The sequence below is a fragment of the Eleutherodactylus coqui genome, chromosome 4, assembly GCF_035609145.1.
Source record: "Eleutherodactylus coqui strain aEleCoq1 chromosome 4, aEleCoq1.hap1, whole genome shotgun sequence".
Taxonomy (NCBI): domain Eukaryota; kingdom Metazoa; phylum Chordata; class Amphibia; order Anura; family Eleutherodactylidae; genus Eleutherodactylus; species Eleutherodactylus coqui.
In genome coordinates, this window is record NC_089840.1 from 80,621,485 (window position 1) to 80,640,081 (window position 18,597).

Consider the following 18,597-nt stretch of genomic DNA (forward strand, 5'->3'; position numbering starts at 1 on the left):
TGCTGCGATAACATCATGGTGGGCCGATGACGTCACAGAAATTGAAATTTTACACGCTGCATTCAACATGGAGAGCGGCATGTAAGGAGTCAACGGCAGGGATCTGTTATCTCACCAAACTTCTGCTGGTGCAGCAGCAGGCCAGCTGTCAGTCACAGCTTCTGTACCTGTGCCCTGCACTAGACATTAGTTTCCCTTAAATACCATCTGCCCAGGACGTAAACTTTTGCGCAGTGAACGAGGTTAATTTGCGCTTATATCGGCACACAGTACTGTACTTTTTGTGCACACTTTAAGCGTATTGCACATTTGCACAGCTATTGAGTGCGCAAATGCAAACTTCTCATAGACTTCTATGGGGACCTTGGTGCGCAAATACACAGGAAAATGGACCAGGTCCTATTTTTTTCACACGTACAAACTGTGAATGCTAAAAGGGTTCATGAGAACAAACCCATTGACATCAATGGGTTCTATTCTCTGCTCATTGCACGCAAATACGGTCGTTCGATAAAGCCCTTGGAAGAAGATGTATGCGTCATCATTCAGCCACCCCAATCATATAGCAAGAAGGTAAGTACTGAGATGCCTAAATCAGAATACAAAGCTCAACCTAAGGACTTATTCACATGAGCATGCTTTTAGGCCACTATAGGCACGTAAAAAGATTGTGGCTATACTGCACTAAAAATGGCGTGAACGGGCGATTTCCAGCTATTAAGTCCCGAGCTTAATCAGCAGTGAAATTGCCCGTTCACAGATTGGGAGCTGCTTGTTGCGTGTTCTCCAGCTCCCATAGGAGAATATGAACACTCCAGAGCAGTATGCACCAAAGATAGGTCCGGTTCTATCTTTTCACACACCACGGACCTTAGCTGCCAGCATTGCAGTCACATGTCTTTTCTTTGTTAGGAGCAAGCTTTTTCCTTCATCTGAACGGTTCTGTAGGAAACCATTGGTTCTATTAGACGCGATCCTTTCATGCGCCTACATTGCGCTAAAACCACGCTCGTCTGAACGAGGTCTAATTTTTAGCTGGACTTGAAAATAGTTGTTTCCATATGCAACCTGGAGTTTACACAGTTTTCAAAAATACTGTCCTCACAATTAAGGCCTCATTTACACTGAATATAAATTTGGGTCCACAACACAGTGCCGAATGTGGAGGTATATTGCGTATTTGGTGAATTACGCTCGTGTGCGCCCAAGCTTACATATAGAAAATGGAGGCAGTGAATGCAAGTGTGAATGGCGCATAAAGATGTAAATTCCTGTTAAAGTTGCTTCCACTAAATGCCAGATGTTGAATTTCTGCATATTGACGTCAAAATGTGACCATGTAGTTACAAATGGGTTGTAACCTACCTTTTCTCGGGGTCTAAATCACAGCATAATACTGCACTGGGAAAGAATCCCGGTGGGCAGCTTGAGGGACAAAACCGATCCAAGAAGGCGCGAACATTCAGCCCAAAATCCATGGTGCGAGGGAGATAATCAGGGTCTGCATTCACAAGGCCAATAATCTAAAGAGATCGGAGAAAAGATGGTTAAATCCTTAATTGTACAGGTTACTACAGAAACTGTGATATATCAGCAACATCTATTAAGATCAGTTGAGAGTCAAAACCAAATAAAAAGCAAGGTAAGGGAGTCGAAAAGCAAAAATGTATATATGATTACCTCACAAAGGACAATCCCAAAGGAGAAAACATCTACAGATTCATCGTAACTTCTTCCTGCAAAAAAGGAAGGAAAAGCAGATGAGACGACGTCATGGCCGACTTGTTGGTTCATATTACTATCTAAGCATGTTATACAGAGATATGTCTACATTTACATGCAGTATAATGTATTATCTTTTTCTATATAAGCCTATTGGGTTTCTATAGACATCGGGGTTGGACTGGCCCAATAGTGGGTTCTCCAGTGTACCCATGATCTGACCTGTGTCCCATCAGCAGCAGGGTGCTTATCAACTTGTGGGGTTAGTGCACAATTACCTATCAATCCTAATAGCTGATATGGCCTGTCGGCAATGATAACAGCATGATATATAAAAAGGGGGTATGACATTGATTTGTATTACTAAACTGTGCTCCCTCTGGCACTCTAATTTACACTGCAGGCAATAAAAATGTAAAGAATTTCTAACTTTTCAGAATAAACTGCCATGTGCGTACATGAGGAATAACACGTTTTCTGGCCATTATACGAGTTGTATCCCATATTTTCCCCTCTGCAGGGTGTATATCTCATTCTCCATCCTCTCAGAATTGGTGGAACTAGCCTGGCTGCTGTGTATTGTTCTGTAGACTGTACACAATGAACTGCCAGTTCTGCTCTCTAACTGTCTGTAGCACACACACATATCATGTTGTAGGACAGTATACATCAAGAGTGAGCAGTGGAAATCCAATTTCTGTAGCTAAAAGACTGTGAAGACTAACTTACTATTAGCTTACAGGCGGGGTCTGTGTGAGTATTTCCTTCCCTCCTCCACTCTGCTCTGAGTCTGCTCTCTATATAATTCAATGACTAGGATGACTCCTCCTTCTCCTTGACCCTGTCCTAACTTCCTAGGGTCTCCTATCAATTATTAGACAACTGACTGAACAGCAAAGTAAATACTAGTTTTGCCATTTATCACACTGGCTATCATATACATACAAGTTTTGTGAAAAGCTAGTGACCATTTAAAGAGGTTGTCCAGATTGAAATATCCCTACTTGTCAAAAGGGTCCCTGGACAGCAAGCTAATACCCCAGCAATCAGCTGTAATCTGTGCGGAAATATGGTAGTGTTCAATTTGCCTGCAGCCCCATCGAGGGGAAATTAATTATTACACAGTGTCCAATAAAATATATGGGTTCTCTATATAAAAGATGACCTGACAGTTGCTCCAGAGTGAGAGACACTCTTTGCAACCGCTCTACTCATACTGTGTGAGGATCCTGAACGGGGGACCCATTTTCTATTAAAGAAGTACTCCGGGTTTTTTGGTCCTTGAGAGATCCATCCCAGTATCAATGACTCCTGCTGTGAAGAATCCAGTTCTGTAGGTCGTATTCTCCATGCTGTGTGTTCTGCACTTTCCTTCCAGCCTCCAGGTCACATGAGCAGCACTCTGACAACACTCTGTGTCCTGCAGTTAATGGGGCAGATTTATGACAACTGCCTAAAAGAAGAGCTGTCTTTCTTGCCCACAGCAACCAATCACAGTGAAATTTTCATTCTGCAAGAGCTGCACTGTGATTGGTTGCTATGGGCAAGAAAGATCGTTTTTCTTTTAGACAGTTGTCATAAAACTGCCCCATTAATTGCAGGCTACAGAGTGTTGGCAGAGTGCTGGTCATGTGACCTGGAGGCAGGAAGAGAATTACAGAATAGACAGCCTGGAGAGGACGAGCTACAGAACTGGGTTCTTCACAGCAGAGGTCACAGATACTGGGATGGATTTCTCAAAAAGAGAAAACCCAGAGTCCTTCTTTAACTCAGAACTCTATAATAGGATATATGAAACTGGACAAACTCATTAATATGCAGCGTGAGATTTAATACATGAACATCATATTAGCTTGGAATTCTTTGTCACCATTTATCATTTCAGGTGCCATCCAATATGGATTCCCCACCACAGTGTAGCGTTTCCTTCGATCTTTCCGAAGGTCTCGAGCTTCTTCTGAGATTAGTCGGGCCAAACCAAAATCTGCCACCACCAAGCTACCATCCTGTAGGTCAAAGATATGTACATGATAATTAGCACATTCTCTATACATTGATATACTGTAGATGGAAAGTATATTCATGGCTATGTTGTAATAACTATATTCTACAGCTTTCAGTTGCCAAATGTACTCTTGGGTCTGTTCCTTGGTTATGGGACAAAAGATCACAATTTTTCAAATATTTTAATGGGACATGTAACATTTTACAATTAATTGTCTATGTGAAAAGTAAATAAAAACAAATTATTTCCTACTTTCTATTAATTATTCTATAGAAAAAAACATCTTAGCTATACTAACAGTAAGGGCAAATCCAGGTGGATGTTTGAATTTGGATGACAAAGGCATAGTGGACCCTCTATCTACCCCACTGAGCTTGACAAGTGTAGACAAAGTTTACCCATATTGTAATGCCCCTGTCCTTAAGCCCACTGGGCTTTAGCATTTGTACAGCCCTGCTTCCTAGGAGAGACATGGTGCCTTTTGTGAGGAAGATGAAACTTTGGCATCATTGGACTTTCCAACAGGACAGTGATCCTAAGCATATTAGTGAACTGGAGGCCATTCCCCACAAGGAGTGGACTACGATTCCTGACTTGCTGCCAGAAATTGGTGTCTGGTTATGCATCATGTTTGCAGTAGGCCATAACAGCAAAAGGGCGCTCTAAGTACTAAAGATGTTTGCTAAGAAGGGGTTGAATAATTCTGAGACTGAAGTAGTTATTCAGTAGGTATTTTGTGTTGAATGTGGAAAAAACACTAGTTATATAAGGCTGGGGTCACACTAGGCATATTCCCGCCGGAAATACCGCGGTTTGGCCGCAGCCGAAACCGCGAGATCTCCGCTGGGAGAACCGCCGCGGGAAGACCCGCGGCGGCTTTGAAGCGGCCCGGCCGCTCGCTCTTCCGCTGTGGCCGGCGCTCCCATAGAGGAGAGCGCGGCCGCAATAAACAATAAATAGACATGCTGCATCTTCTGAAGCCGCAGCTGTGGTCGCCGCAGCCGCGGCTTCAGCCAGACTTACCGCAGCAGATTGGCCGTCCCGTGTGGACGAGATTTCTGAGAAATCTTGTCCACATGGCTGGCTAAATCCGAGATTAGCGGCCACAGGCGGATTTGCCGCGGCGTAATTCCGCGCGGAATTTCCGCGGCAAATCCGCCCTGTGTCAATGCAGCCTTAGTTGTGTTGAGCTATTTAAATTGCTCTTGTTTGATTGCTTTTTTGCAAACAGCTGAAAGTTTGTAAATTTGGAAAATAAACCTAATTTGCAATAGAGTCTGAATAACTTTGATTGTAGCTGCTAGAGCATGTACAATACAATTTTCGTTCTGTGTGCAGTTTGTATGGGCAGCTTTGGCTGTCTTACCTCTCGTACAAGGCAGTTGTGAGAATTCAAGTCCCGATGAATTATATTCATTGAGTGGAGGTAGGTCTAGAAGTAATTGTGTACATATATTAGAAATATTGGATACATCGTTCCTGCAAAGAGACTAGATAGATAGATAGATAGATAGATAGATAGGAGATAGATAGATATGAGATAGATAGATATGAGATAGATAGATAGATAGATAGATAGATAGATATGAGATAGATAGATAGATATGAGATAGATAGATAGATAGATATGAAATAGATAGATAGATGAGATAGATAGATATGAGATAGATAGATATGAGATAGATAGATCGATAGATATGAGATAGATAGATAGATAGATATGAGATAGATAGATAGATATGAAATAGATAGATAGATATGAGATAGATATGAGACAGATAGATAGATAGATAGATAGATAGATAGATAGATAGATAGATAGATAGATAGATAGATAGATAGATAGCTATGAGATAGATAGATCTCACCATTCCAGCTGCAATATCTCTTGCAAGACGGACTCTCTGGTTCCAGGGATATTGAGCATCCTAAAAGTACATAGAAAGCTAAATAAGTTGGGTGCTATATCACATATACCATGACATTTTCTTAAGCAATTAAAGAATGATATTTCAAAATGTACAATATAGTAATTTATTTCCAAATGCCGGCCTAAGCCCTTTGGTGTCTACAAATCTAAATATTGCCATGGATACAAGATTATTGGTTAGCTGGCACTTATTGGCTGGCAATTTGGCAGTGCTGAATATGGATGCTTTTTCTATGGAGGGAGTAAGAGCTACTGGAGGCCAGAAATCTTGGAAAACTATAGATGATCAACTGAAGAGTCATCAGCCTGAGTGGTCTGGTGTTCAATGATATTAGACCGTAATCATAGTGAAACAAAAACATCAAGGTCAGTGAGGAGCGACTCCTCTGGCCCCAAAAATATATATTACTTTTTTAATGAAGAAAGCTACCTCCCAGCCCCAGTTGACACCTGCGGGCAATAGCCACGATCGGGCGTTCGGCCGATCGTGGCTAGTAACCCTTTAAAGGCATTTAAAGTCCCCGAACGCTGTTGGGGGGTCCTGCTGTGAGATCAGGGGAGCCGTGCAGGTGTCATGGCTGCCGGGGGCCTTCTGAAAGGCCCCAGGGCTGCCTTGAGAGACTGCCTATCAAGCCATCCCTGTGGGGTGGCTTGATAGGCTGACTGTCAGAATGCAGTATGACGTAATGCTATAGCATATGTCATACTGCAGGAGCGATCAAAGTATCGCATACTGTAGTCCCCCAGGGGGACTTAAAGGTAAAGTGAAAAAAAAAAACATTAAAGTTTTTTTAATTGTAAAAAAAAAAAAGTAACAAAAGTTTAAAATACCCCCCTTTTGCCATATCTATAATTAAAACGTCTAAATATTAAAATAAAAAAACATATTTGGTATCACAGCATCTGTAAAAGTCCGATCTATCAAAGTAGTGCATTATTTACTCCACACGGTGAACGTCGTCCGAAATAAAAAAATAAAGAAAGCCAGAAATGCACTTTTTCAGTCACCCTGTCTCCCAGACAAAACGCAATAACAAGCAATCAAAAAGTCGTACGTATTCCGAAGTAGTACTAACGGAAACTACAGGACATTCAGTAAAAAATGAGCCATCGCTGAACTACGTCGATGAAAAAATAAAAATGTTATTGCGCGGACAAGATGATTGCAGAAAATAATTGAAAAAAATTAAATGTCCTTGAAAAAAAAAAGAGTAGTATAGTAAAAAAAAAACAATACAAGTTTGGTATCGTAGTAATCGTACCGACCCATAGAATAAAGTCACCATGTCATTTTTGTTGCAGTTTGTGCGCCGTAGAAACAAGACGCACTGAAAGATGGCGGAATGTCATTTTTTTTTTGTTTTACTCCCCTTAGAATTTTTTAAAAGTTTTTCAGTACATTACATGGTACATTAAATGGCCCCATTGAAAAATACCACTCGCCCCGCAAGAAACAAGCGCTCATACAGCGACGTCGATGGATAAATAACGCAGTTATGATTTTTTTAAAGGGGGGAGAAAAAAAGAAAATGGGAAGAAAAAAAACGTTTTCATCGCTGTTTATTCCATTTATTTAGGCAAGGACTAGTCATGTACAAAGATGGCAGAGCTTGGTCCTTCACTAGACCGCCAGCTGCCATAACAAGCCATCGGCACCCCATAATCGTGTTGCAGTGTGGTGGCGGATAAGCCCTCTCCCATTAACCACTTAGATGTAGCTATTGGCTATGGCATCTAAGGGGTTAAACATCTGGGATCTAAGTTATTTCTAATCCTGGTCATTGCTGCAGTGTCATGTGTAATATACAGCTGACATCTGCTGTGGATTGAACATGCTCAGCTCCTGACCCGACATTATCACAGTACTGTGCACATATGACAGATTGTAGGAAGAATGTACGGTATATGGCAGGTGTTGGAAAGAGTTTATTAAAGGAGTGACACAATGTAGGATATAGTGCATAACCTCACAGAATGTTGTAAGCAAATGCCTGCTGAAATGCAAGGAATTAGAAATCACGCACCATCCCCTTTATCACCCGGCGCAGGGTCCCTCCAGGGATGTACTCTGTGATGAAATTCAATCTCTTGTCCTTATAAAGTACGCCTATAAACCTCAGGACATTGGGGTGCTCCAGACACCGCATTACTTTCACCTGCAGGGCAACACAAAATAAACAATTGATTACCTAAATGATATTATATTGTTACCCAAAGATAATTATATGTCCCTGAAGACCACCAGATGATGTCTCCAGGGCAAGGACTTGGGCCTTTGCGATGTCCCACCTATGGTGTTGACTGGATATTCCCGTCTCGGGCAACCTTGACTAAGATGAGAATAGCCATCTGTATGCCGTGGCTACTGGTGGTTAGGATTACAGAAACAGCTAAACTGACTGTTATACACAAAAGGGAAAGGTGATATCTCTGGTGATGTCATCACATGCACTGGTGCCCTATAGTGTAACTACCTGTCCATGTCCCTGACACTTTCGCCCCTGTTGTCATCAGTACTGGTGTCACTAAGTCAATGACAACCTATTATGGACCTTAAATAGATTGTCCGAGTTATATAAAGTTTCTCTGAATCATGAAGTGTAACAAACAACTAACTGCTCCCTGCTGACTCTCCGCCACCAGCTCTTGTCTCCACTGTGACATCCCGGAAACCTGTCATTGGCTGCAGAAGCTTGTTTTTACATGGCTCAAGGTTGCTAGCAGCCTGTAAAGAGGACAGTAGAATGGAGAATTGAGCCAGCGGGGAGAGCGAACAGGGGAGCGGCGAGTATTAGCTGTTGACATTTTTCATGATGAGGAAGCCGTTTAGAGCAAGTTTATATAACTCGGACAATCCCTTTAAAGAAGCACCATACTTTAGGCATGGGCCAGCCTTGCTCCTGTGTGTGGCCATCAGGACTGTCTCCTCCTGTATTCTTTTTTCCTTTTTCTCCAAGCAGTACAGCCCTGTCAAAATCACATTCTCTTTTTCTTCTTCCCTGGAAGCACATTCCCCCCACTCACTGCAGCAGCACTTCCTTCCCGCTCCTAACAACTGTAGCAGCACTTCCTCTCTACTTCCACCAATTGCAGCAGCACATCCTTCCCACTCCCACCAACTGTAGCAGCACTTCCTCTCTACTCCCACCAACTGCAGCAGCACATCCTTCCCGCTCCCACCAACTGTAGCAGCACTTCCTCTTTACTTCCACCAACTGCAGCAGCACATCCTTCTCGCTCCCACCAACTGTAGCAGCACTTCCTCTCTATTTCCACCAACTGCAGCAGCACATCCTTCCCGCTCCCACCAACTGTAGCAGCACTTCCTCTCTACTTCCACCAACTGCAGCAGCACATCCTTCCCGCTCCCACCAACTGTAGCAGCACCTCCTTTCTACTTTCACCAACTGCAGCAGCAGATCCTTCTCGCTCCCACCAACTGTAGCAGCACTTCCTCTCTACTTCCACTAACTGCAGCAGCACATCCTTCCCGCTCCCACCAACTGTAGCAGCACTTCCTCTTTACTTCCACCAACTGCAGCAGCACATCCTTCTCGCTCCCACCAACTGTAGTAGCAGTTCCTCTCTACTCCCACCAACTGCAGCAGCACATCCTTCCCGCTCCCACCAACTGTAGCAGCACTTCCTCTTTACTTCCACCAACTGCAGCAGCACATCCTTCTCGCTCCCACCAACTGTAGCAGCACTTCCTCTCTATTTCCACCAACTGCAGCAGCACATCCTTCCCGCTCCCACCAACTGTAGCAGCACTTCCTCTCTACTTCCACCAACTGCAGCAGCACATCCTTCCCGCTCCCACCAACTGTAGCAGCACCTCCTTTCTACTTTCACCAACTGCAGCAGCAGATCCTTCTCGCTCCCACCAACTGTAGCAGCACTTCCTCTCTACTTCCACTAACTGCAGCAGCACATCCTTCCCGCTCCCAGCAACTGTAGCAGCACTTCCTCTTTACTTCCACCAACTGCAGCAGCACATCCTTCTCGCTCCCACCAACTGTAGTAGCAGTTCCTCTCTACTCCCACCAACTGCAGCAGCACATCCTTCCCGCTCCCACCAACTGTAGCAGCACTTCCTCTCTACGTCCACCAACTGCAGCAGCACATCCTTCCCGCTCCCACCAACTGTAGCAGCACTTCCTCTCTATGTCCACCAACTGCAGCAGCACATCCTTCCCGCTCCCACCAACTGTAGCAGCATCTCCTGTCTACTTCCACCAACTGCAGCAGCACATCCTTCTCGCTCCCACCAACTGTAGCAGCAGTTCCTCTCTACTTCCACCAACTGCAGCAGCACATCCTTCCCGCTCCCACCAACTGTAGCAGCACTTCCTCTCTACTTCCACCAACTGCAGCAGCACATCCTTCCCGCTCCCACCAACTGTAGCAGCACTTCCTCTCTACTTCCACCAACTGCAGCAGCACATCCTTCCCGCTCCCACCAACTGTAGCAGCACTTCCTCTCTACCTCCACCAACTGCAGTAGCACATCCTTCCTGCTCCCACCAACAGTAGCAGTACTTACTCTCTTCTTCCACCAACTGCAGCAGCACATCCTTCCCACTCCCACCAACTGTAGCAGCACTTCCTCTCTACTTCCACCCACTGCAGCAGCACATCCTTCCCACTCTCACCAACTGTAGCAGCACTTACTCTCTTCTTCCACCAACTGCAGCAGCACATCCTTCCCGCACCCACCAACTGCAGCAGCACATCCTTCTCGCTCCCACTACAAAATACTTGCCTCTTTCAAAAAGGTTCTTTGCGTTTCTTCATCAAATCTAATTAACTCCTTCATCACCATCACTTCACCAGTCTGACGATGGGTAACCTGAACACGAAAATAATCAGTACATGTCATTACACCAAATTCATGGACATAAGAGAAAATAGTGAAAGGGTCAGGCTTCAACAACTGTGTTAATTAGGGCAGGGGGATTTTGGCCAAAAATGTAAAAATAATTTTTTTTCAAACTCTTTATTAAGTTAAAAAAACAATAAAACAACATTTGAGATCCTGAGAACAAGTGACCGGGCAGTTATGTCACATTTTAGACATAAACCGTCGCCACATCAACCCTGTAATCCGAGATTATACAAAATATATATCAAAACGTCCGAAACAAAATAACAAACCCATCTCTGTATAGGATAAAGCTTGTCTATGGGACGGAGTCTCTGTATAGGATAAAGCTTGTCTATGGGACAGAGTCTCTGTATAGGATAAAGCTTGTCTATGGTCGGAGTCTCTGTATAGGATAAAGCTTGTCTATGGGACGGAGTCTCTGTATAGGATAAAGCTTGTCTATGGGACGGAGTCTCCGTATAGGATAAAGCTTGTCTATGGGACGGAGTCTCTCTATAGGATAAAGCTTGTCTATGGGATGGAGTCTCCGTATAGGATAAAGCTTGTCTATGGGACGGAGTCTCCATATAGGATAAAGCTTGTCTATGGGACGGAGTCTCTGTATGAGACAAAGCTTGTCTATGGGACGGAGTCTCTGTATAGGATAAAGCTTGTCTATGGGACGGAGTCTCTATATAGGATAAAGCTTGTCTATGGGACGGAGTCTCTGTATAGGATAAAGCTTGTCTATGGGACGGAGTCTCTGTATAGGATAAAGCTTGTCTATGGAACGGAGTCTCTGTATGAGACAAAGCTTGTCTATGGGACGGAGTCTCTGTATAGGATAAAGCTTGTCTATGGGATGGAGTCTCTGTATAGGATAAAGCTTGTCTATGGGATGGAGTCTCTGTATAGGATAAAGCTTGTCTATGGGACGGAGTCTCTGTATAGGATAAAGCTTGTCTATGGGACACAGTCTCTGTATAGGATAAAGCTTGTCTATGGGACGGAGTCTCTGTATAGGATAAAGCTTGTCCTTGGTCGGAGTCTCTGTATAGGATAAAGCTTGTCTATGGGACGGAGTCTCTGTATAGGATAAAGCTTGTCTATGGGACGGAGTCTCTGTATGGGATAAAGCTTGTCTATGGGACGGAGGCTCTGTATAGGATAAAGCTTGTCTATGGGACGGAGTCTCTGTATGGGATAAAGCTTGTCTATGGGACGGAGTCTCTGTATAGGATAAAGCTTGTCTATGGGACGGAGTCTCTGTATAGGATAAAGCTTGTCTATGGGATGGAGTCTCTGTATAGGATAAAGCTTGTCTATGGGACGGAGTCTCTGTATAGGATAAAGCTTGTCTATGGGACGGAGTCTCTGTATGGGATAAAGCTTGTCTATGGGACGGAGACTCTGTATAGGATAAAGCTTGTCTATTGGACGGAGTCTCTATATAGGATAAAGCTTGTCTATGGGACGGAGTCTCCATATAGGATAAAGCTTGTCTATGGGACAGAGTCTCTGTATAGGATAAAGCTTGTCTATGGGACGGAGTCTCTGTATAGGATAAAGCTTGTCTATGGGACGGCGTCTCTGTGTATTCACCTTGATTGCCTGTCCAAAGCAGCCTCTTCCCAGAACTTCTCCAGGGATTAGATCTGAGGGCCGGAATATTCGATGTGATCCAGTAACACCACGGACAGATTCAGAGCGACACATATCTCTTCTGGAGCAGGATGGGGAACCCACACAGCTAGATCCGGGGGATCTGTCTATGCTGCAGCTTCGCCTTCACATTAGAGAAGAAAGACACTAGGTGTCAGTATAAAGACCTCATATACTGTCTAGAAGTAGCGGCTCTGGATAAGATGGAGGAGAGCTTTGTGTTTGGTGTAAACCCTCATGAATAGTTCTGATAATATTGCATTAAAATCCAAGTGTTCACAAGAAACACTATTTACAGTTTTTCCATGTGGTAAGATAACTTTAAGAAGTTTTTTTGCCTTAGGCTACGGTCAGAAGAGCGATTTTTTTAAGCGCATGTATAGGCACTAGAGATGAGCGAGCATACTCGATAAGGCAAACTACTTGAGCGAGTAGTGCCTTATTCAAGTACCTGCCCGCTCAACTCTATAGATTTGGCTGCCGGCGGCGGGCGGGGAGGAACGGAGGGGAGATCTCTCTCTAACTCTCCCCCCCCTGCTCCCCCCTGCTCACTCCCGCAACCCACCGCTCACCCGCGCCGGCAGCCGAATCTTTACAGCTCATCTCTAATAGGCACGCTAAAAAAAATCGTCTCTGTTAGAACCAATGCTCTTTTAATGAAAGCAGTCACGTGTCCGTTTTTCAGAAGCGCTACAAAAAAAAAAATCTCACCTGCAAAAGATAGGACATTGTGAGTGCAAATGCACCCAGTCACGCGATGTTTCTACACATGATGTGCAATTTCTTTTTTTTTTTAGTACGCCTATACATGCGCTTTAAAAAAAAAAAAAAATTGACCGAGCCCTTAGAAAAAACATGGCTGATTTGGTTCTGAAACAGCACCGAATCTGCCCATGGGTTGTTTCTCATATTGCAGTTCAGCAGTACAGAAATGAATAGGGATGAGTTGCGACACAAACTGCGGACAAGAGTGATACGGTTTTCTGGAAGAAAGCAGCAATGTTTTTCTAACCCTGTACAGCCATTTTAATGTGTCTACTTGTCCATGCATCCTATTCAGAAGTGCTCAAGGAAAGACGGTACAGCTCAGTCTAATATTACTGCCCCATAGTATTCAGTTTGTAGTCACTGTGGCATCAAGCTGTGCCTATAAAGCCAACTCATCTACATTGGCTGTCAGAATGACATTCTCATTTTCCCCTTCTGCAGCAGCACATGTTTCCCCCAACATCTTGATGTGTATTCAGTGGCGTTTTTGGTGTTTTTTTGTTTTTTTTACAGCACTTCACTCCCCCCCCCCTCCTCCCATTAACCCCTTTGATTTTTCTATCGATGTAGCTGTCTGAGGGCTTGTCTTTTTGTGTAACGAGTTGTATTCCCCAATGGTACTATTTAGGGCTCAGTCACACGGGCGCATCGGCACCCGTACACAGAACTGAGCCCTTCCTGCAGGAAGAGGACGGCCGTGCTTCAAGACGGACGACTCCACGCAGAGCTGAAGAAAGAACACATGACCGGCAATGAAGCCGGTCACATGTTCTTTCTCCCGCAGCTGCAGAGAGACGTCCGTCTTGGGGTACGGCCGTCTTCCTCCTGCAGTAACATGGGCGCCGATGCGCCCGTGTGACTGAGCCCTTAATGTAACATATAATGTTCTGCTAAAACATTAAACATTAGAACTGGAATAAAATGGGTGAGAAAGCGCAATCGTGCCATCTTTGGGGTGGGTCTTGTTTTCCCAGAAGACAAACTGCAGCAAAAATGACCTAACTTAATTCTGTATCTTAGTACGAATCCGAAGATAACAAATTTCAGTTTTTTATTTGCTGTACTACTTTTATAAAATTAAAATCTCCTTAATGAAAATTATTTTCTGCCAGCATCTTCTGACTGCCATCATTTTTTATCTTTCCATTGATGTTGTTGAGTGAGGGCTTGTTCCTTGAAGGATGACCTGTGATTGCTATTGGTGCTATTTTTGAGTACGTCCGACTTTTTGATCACTTTTTATTAAATTTATTCTTGGAGACGGGGTGACCAAAAAAAAAAAACACAAGCTGTCATTCAATCAATGACTGAGCGCTGCCTCTGATTGGTCATAGCGGTTAGCCAATCAGAGGCAGCGCTTTTTCGAGGCAGGGATTTTTCAATTCCCAGCCAGAAGAATACAGAAGAAGACTGGGGAGAAGAGACAGACAGCGCTTCTAGGTGAGTTAGCTGTTTTTTTTATTTTCTACAGCTAGGGATGATTTTCAAGCCCCCCACCGAAAATCATTGCTACGGGGGTTGCCTTCATTCCATTGCTTTTAATAGAGCGTCAGCAGCTGTGGCAGGGGATTCTTTCATCCCTGTGGGGAATCCCATCATCACTGAACACTGTGACAGTGCTGTCACAGTGTTCATTAATGAGGAGACTCCCCTCATTGGGGAAGCTATTCCCAGCACAGGAGTTTCAATTAACTCCTGCTCCCATAGGAATCATTGGAAAATCCTGCAAAATGCGTACCTAGGTCCTATCTTTATGAGGTGTGCACTGCTTTGCGCTTCAAATTCACCGCATATGAACACTTCTAAAGGAACCCATTGGTTCTTTTAAAAGCGTTCATTATGCGCGCGCAAAACACACGCTCGTCTGAATGAGGCCTTAATGCAGTAGGATACAGTTTGATCACATTGTTACATCTATAGACGTACGTGACAGGCCTCTGGCGTCTGATTCCAGGCTCTGTGCAGGGGGTGGGCAAGGGGGTATTTTCATGTGGGTCATGCTCAATGGTTAACTGTAAGAGTCGGCTGGTCTCTTGTATTAATATATCAATCTGGAAAAAAAGAAGAAAACAAACAAACAATAGATTTACTAAAAGATAGAAAATATTAGGCGTAAACAGCAACGAGGGCAAGTATAGTGGCTCACCTCATCAAGGGGAACACTGCGAATAGGAGTGCCATTGATCTCCAGTATTCGATCTCCGACGTGAATTGAGCCTTGAATGTCAGGACTGAGACAATCAGCATCCACTCTACAACAAATGGCAGATGGTTGACACATTTTATATATATATATATATATATATATATATATACACACATATATATGATATCATAGCCCTGCTATTATTTGATACATTCTAGCATACAAATGCGTTTGACACTAATGTTAATATATGCACTCGTATTCTGCAAATGACATGTTTTAACATCTAGCGCCAGTTCCCCAATCGTGGAACGTAAACCATGTCAGTAACAAAAGTAGACATGTGGTTTATGTTTGCTAAGCTAAGTAATTAAAATGAGATTCTTTTTTCCCCTTCTAACGGACAGTTCCAAAATGTTGTGAAAACAAAGTCATTTTAATAAACAATGTTAATGACCTGGAAACAAGTAATATGTAAAATATTGCTCATTCCTGAACCTCACCATAAGATGTCATTATTTAGCTCAGCAGACTCATAAGTCACATTAGTCAATTATTCTACTTTTACTCCTCAGTGACTATTCTCCACTACATTTGTATATGGCTTTCGTGGAGCTTTCTGGCTCTATGTAAAAAAGTGTCATCATTGTATAAATGAAAAGTTTTCATTTATTTTGTTTTAATTCCTCAACATTTTTCAAAATCTGTTTTCTGTCGGTGAATGGAAAAGTTTTTAACCTCTTAGTACCGAAGCCTGTATGCACCTTAAGGCTGCGGTCAGGCGAGCAATTTTTTTTGGACGTCTATGTGCGCAAAACAAAAGCGCTTCACGGATGTGCAAAATGCGCATGACCGAAGCTCCATGCATTTTTTTACATGTGCGTAAAAAAAGTGTGTGGAGCAGCTGTGCTTGCAGAAGTGCAGCTGCTCCACAAAGGTCTCCTCCTCACTGAACACTGTGACAGCACTGTCACAGTGTTCAGTGACAAGGGGACTCCCCGCAGGGATGAAGGAATCCCCTGTCACAGCTGTGGCAGAGGACCGCCATGCTATCCCATGGCTGCTGCCGCCCCATTGAAAGCAATAGGATGAAGGCAACCCCTGCAGTGATGACATTCTGCGGCTGGCTTGAAAGCCCTACCCCAAAAATCATCCCTAATTGTAAAAAATTTTTTTTTTACTTACCTAGAAGTGCGGTCCAGCTCTTCTCCCAATCCCCGTCAGTCTTCATCTGTATTCTGGTGACTGGGGATTGAAAAATCACCTCCTCCAGAAAGCGCTGCCTCTGATTGGCTGAGCGCTGTGACCAATCAGAGGCAGCGTTTAACCATTCATTGAATTCAGTTAATGGCTGTGACCAATAAGAGGCAGCGCTTAGCTGTCATTCAATGAATGGCTGAGCACTGCCTCTGATTGGTCACAGAGCTCAGGTGAGTAAAATTTTTTAAATTTTTTTTTAACAGCTAGGGATGATTTTCGGGGTAGGGCTTATGTTTCCAGAACCCCCTTCCCCCCAAAAAAATTAATCGCTGCAGGGGTTGCCTTCATCCCACTGCTTCCAATGGGGTGGCAGCAGCGCAGGTCCCATTCAAAGCAATAGGATAGCATAATGGTCCTTTGTGACAGCTGTGGCAGGGGATTCTTTCGTCCCCGCTGCAGTCCCCTCATAGCTAAACACTGTCACAGTGCTCGTAATGTTTTCAGTGATGAGGGGGCTCTCAGCGGGGATTACCAGAACCCTCCGGGAGTCCCCTCATCCCTGCAGGGACTAAGTGGTTAACAACGGGACAGTTAAAAGGTGCTTCTGGCCAGAAGCACCTTTTAAGGGCCCTGCTGTAAGCAGCAGGGAAGCTATTGGCAGTGCAGGAGTTTCCATTAACTCCTGCTCCCTATCCATAGAAATTAATAGAAAATCCTCCAAAATCCGCACCTAATTTTGCACTTCAAATTCCGTACATGTGAACGCTTCTATATGAACCATTGGTTCTTTTAGAAGCGTGCATTATGTGTGCGCAAAACACACGCTCGTCTGAGTGAGGCCTGGGGGCTTGTTTTTGTGGTATGTACTATAATATTAATTTATCCCATTTTTGGGAACATATAACATTTTTATCACATATTCTATTTTTTCTAAAGGCAGAATTCACAAAATCTGCACTTCTGACATGGTTTCTTTTAACGGCGTTCACCATGTGGTATCAATAATAGGTTACACTAATTCTGCAGGTCATTACTTTTACGTCAATACCAAATTTATATAGCTTTTCTTGTGTTTACATGTTTTCACACAGTGTTGTGTGAGTTGTACTTTTAATGGTACTGTTTGATGATCCATATGACTAGTTGATTGCTTTCTATTCTGTTTTATTTTCAGGAGAGATATGAAAAATTAGCTATTTTTGCCAGTTTTTTTTTTCACAGCATGCACCATATGGGTTAAATAATGTAGTAACATTTTTATGTGGGTCATTATGAAAGCCATTATATCAAATTTGTAGTGTTTTTTCTTTTACATATGAAGGGAAAAAGGCAGGGTTTTGACATTTCTATTTTTTTTTTTCTTTTACACTTTCTTAACTTTTTTTGTCCCACTAGGGAAGATGAATATCACTACCTTTGTGTGCTCTTATAATACACTGCTATACTTCAGTATAGCAGTGTATTATATTGCGTATGAAGCTCAGACGGAGGTTGGACCTCATAAGCCACCTTAGCTAAATGACAGACCCAGATTTCATCTTCAAAGCCTCTGGGTGCCATCGCAACCCATCAGGACCTAGTGATCAAATCACGGTGTTCTAATGGTTGATAGAGGGAGCCCCCTCCTTCTCTTACCCTTTTACATGAAGCAGTCACCTTGACCATAGCATGTAAAGTGTTAAAAGGTGGTAATCAGAAAAACGTCTGGCCATTCCCACTGTTGGAGCAAGTTCTGGGCTGTCATCTGACAGCTTAGTACCCGCTTCCCTTGGCACACGAGACCCATGCCAGGCAGTAAAGGTGCATGCATCAGAGTAAGGACCCTTAACTACTGCTGTAAAAAAGTGTATTGGCGGTCGTTAAGAGTTTAAACTGAATAATTTCTCTAAAGGGAATCTGTCAGCTACTTTGAGCCTTATAAGCTAAGCTTATGGGCTTAAAGTAGTTGACAAGCTATGCTCAGGGACGTAAGTCTTCTACTGCAATTCCCTTGGTGTCAGCTTTTAAACCCACTACTGAATGCTTCCAGTGGACTACTTAGTTTTGGACATAGAAAGAGAGGACTGCATAGCATGCTCCTTTACAGTCCATGGACTGCATTGCAATGCACTGCAGCATCAGGTTTGAGACCCGACAGCAAGGGAATGGCAGGGAAGGAAAGTATAAACCTTGTGTGAAGTTATAAAGTTTTTCCCTATCCACAGGATAGGGAATAACTTTCTGATCGATGGGGATCCCACTGCTAGGATTCTTACAGATCCCAGGAACGGGGATGCCAAAGGTCTTTGCATGAATAGAGA

The 18,597-nt window shown here is 43.5% G+C and overlaps 1 protein-coding gene across 1 annotated transcript in view; it reads right to left on the reverse strand.

The window, feature by feature from the left end:
- LIMK1 (LIM domain kinase 1) overlaps positions 1-18,597 on the reverse strand; it is a 101,218-nt gene that overhangs the window by 7,924 nt on the left and 74,697 nt on the right. The window contains exons 6-15 of the mRNA XM_066599733.1: positions 15,098-15,203; positions 14,878-15,002; positions 12,124-12,307; positions 10,420-10,506; positions 7,682-7,813; positions 5,596-5,655; positions 5,094-5,159; positions 3,593-3,728; positions 1,681-1,736; positions 1,366-1,523 (exon numbers count right to left, since the gene is read on the reverse strand). Coding sequence (XP_066455830.1) covers positions 1,366-1,523; positions 1,681-1,736; positions 3,593-3,728; positions 5,094-5,159; positions 5,596-5,655; positions 7,682-7,813; positions 10,420-10,506; positions 12,124-12,307; positions 14,878-15,002; positions 15,098-15,203 — 1,110 coding nt within the window. The remainder of the gene's footprint in view (positions 1-1,365; positions 1,524-1,680; positions 1,737-3,592; positions 3,729-5,093; positions 5,160-5,595; positions 5,656-7,681; positions 7,814-10,419; positions 10,507-12,123; positions 12,308-14,877; positions 15,003-15,097; positions 15,204-18,597) is intronic.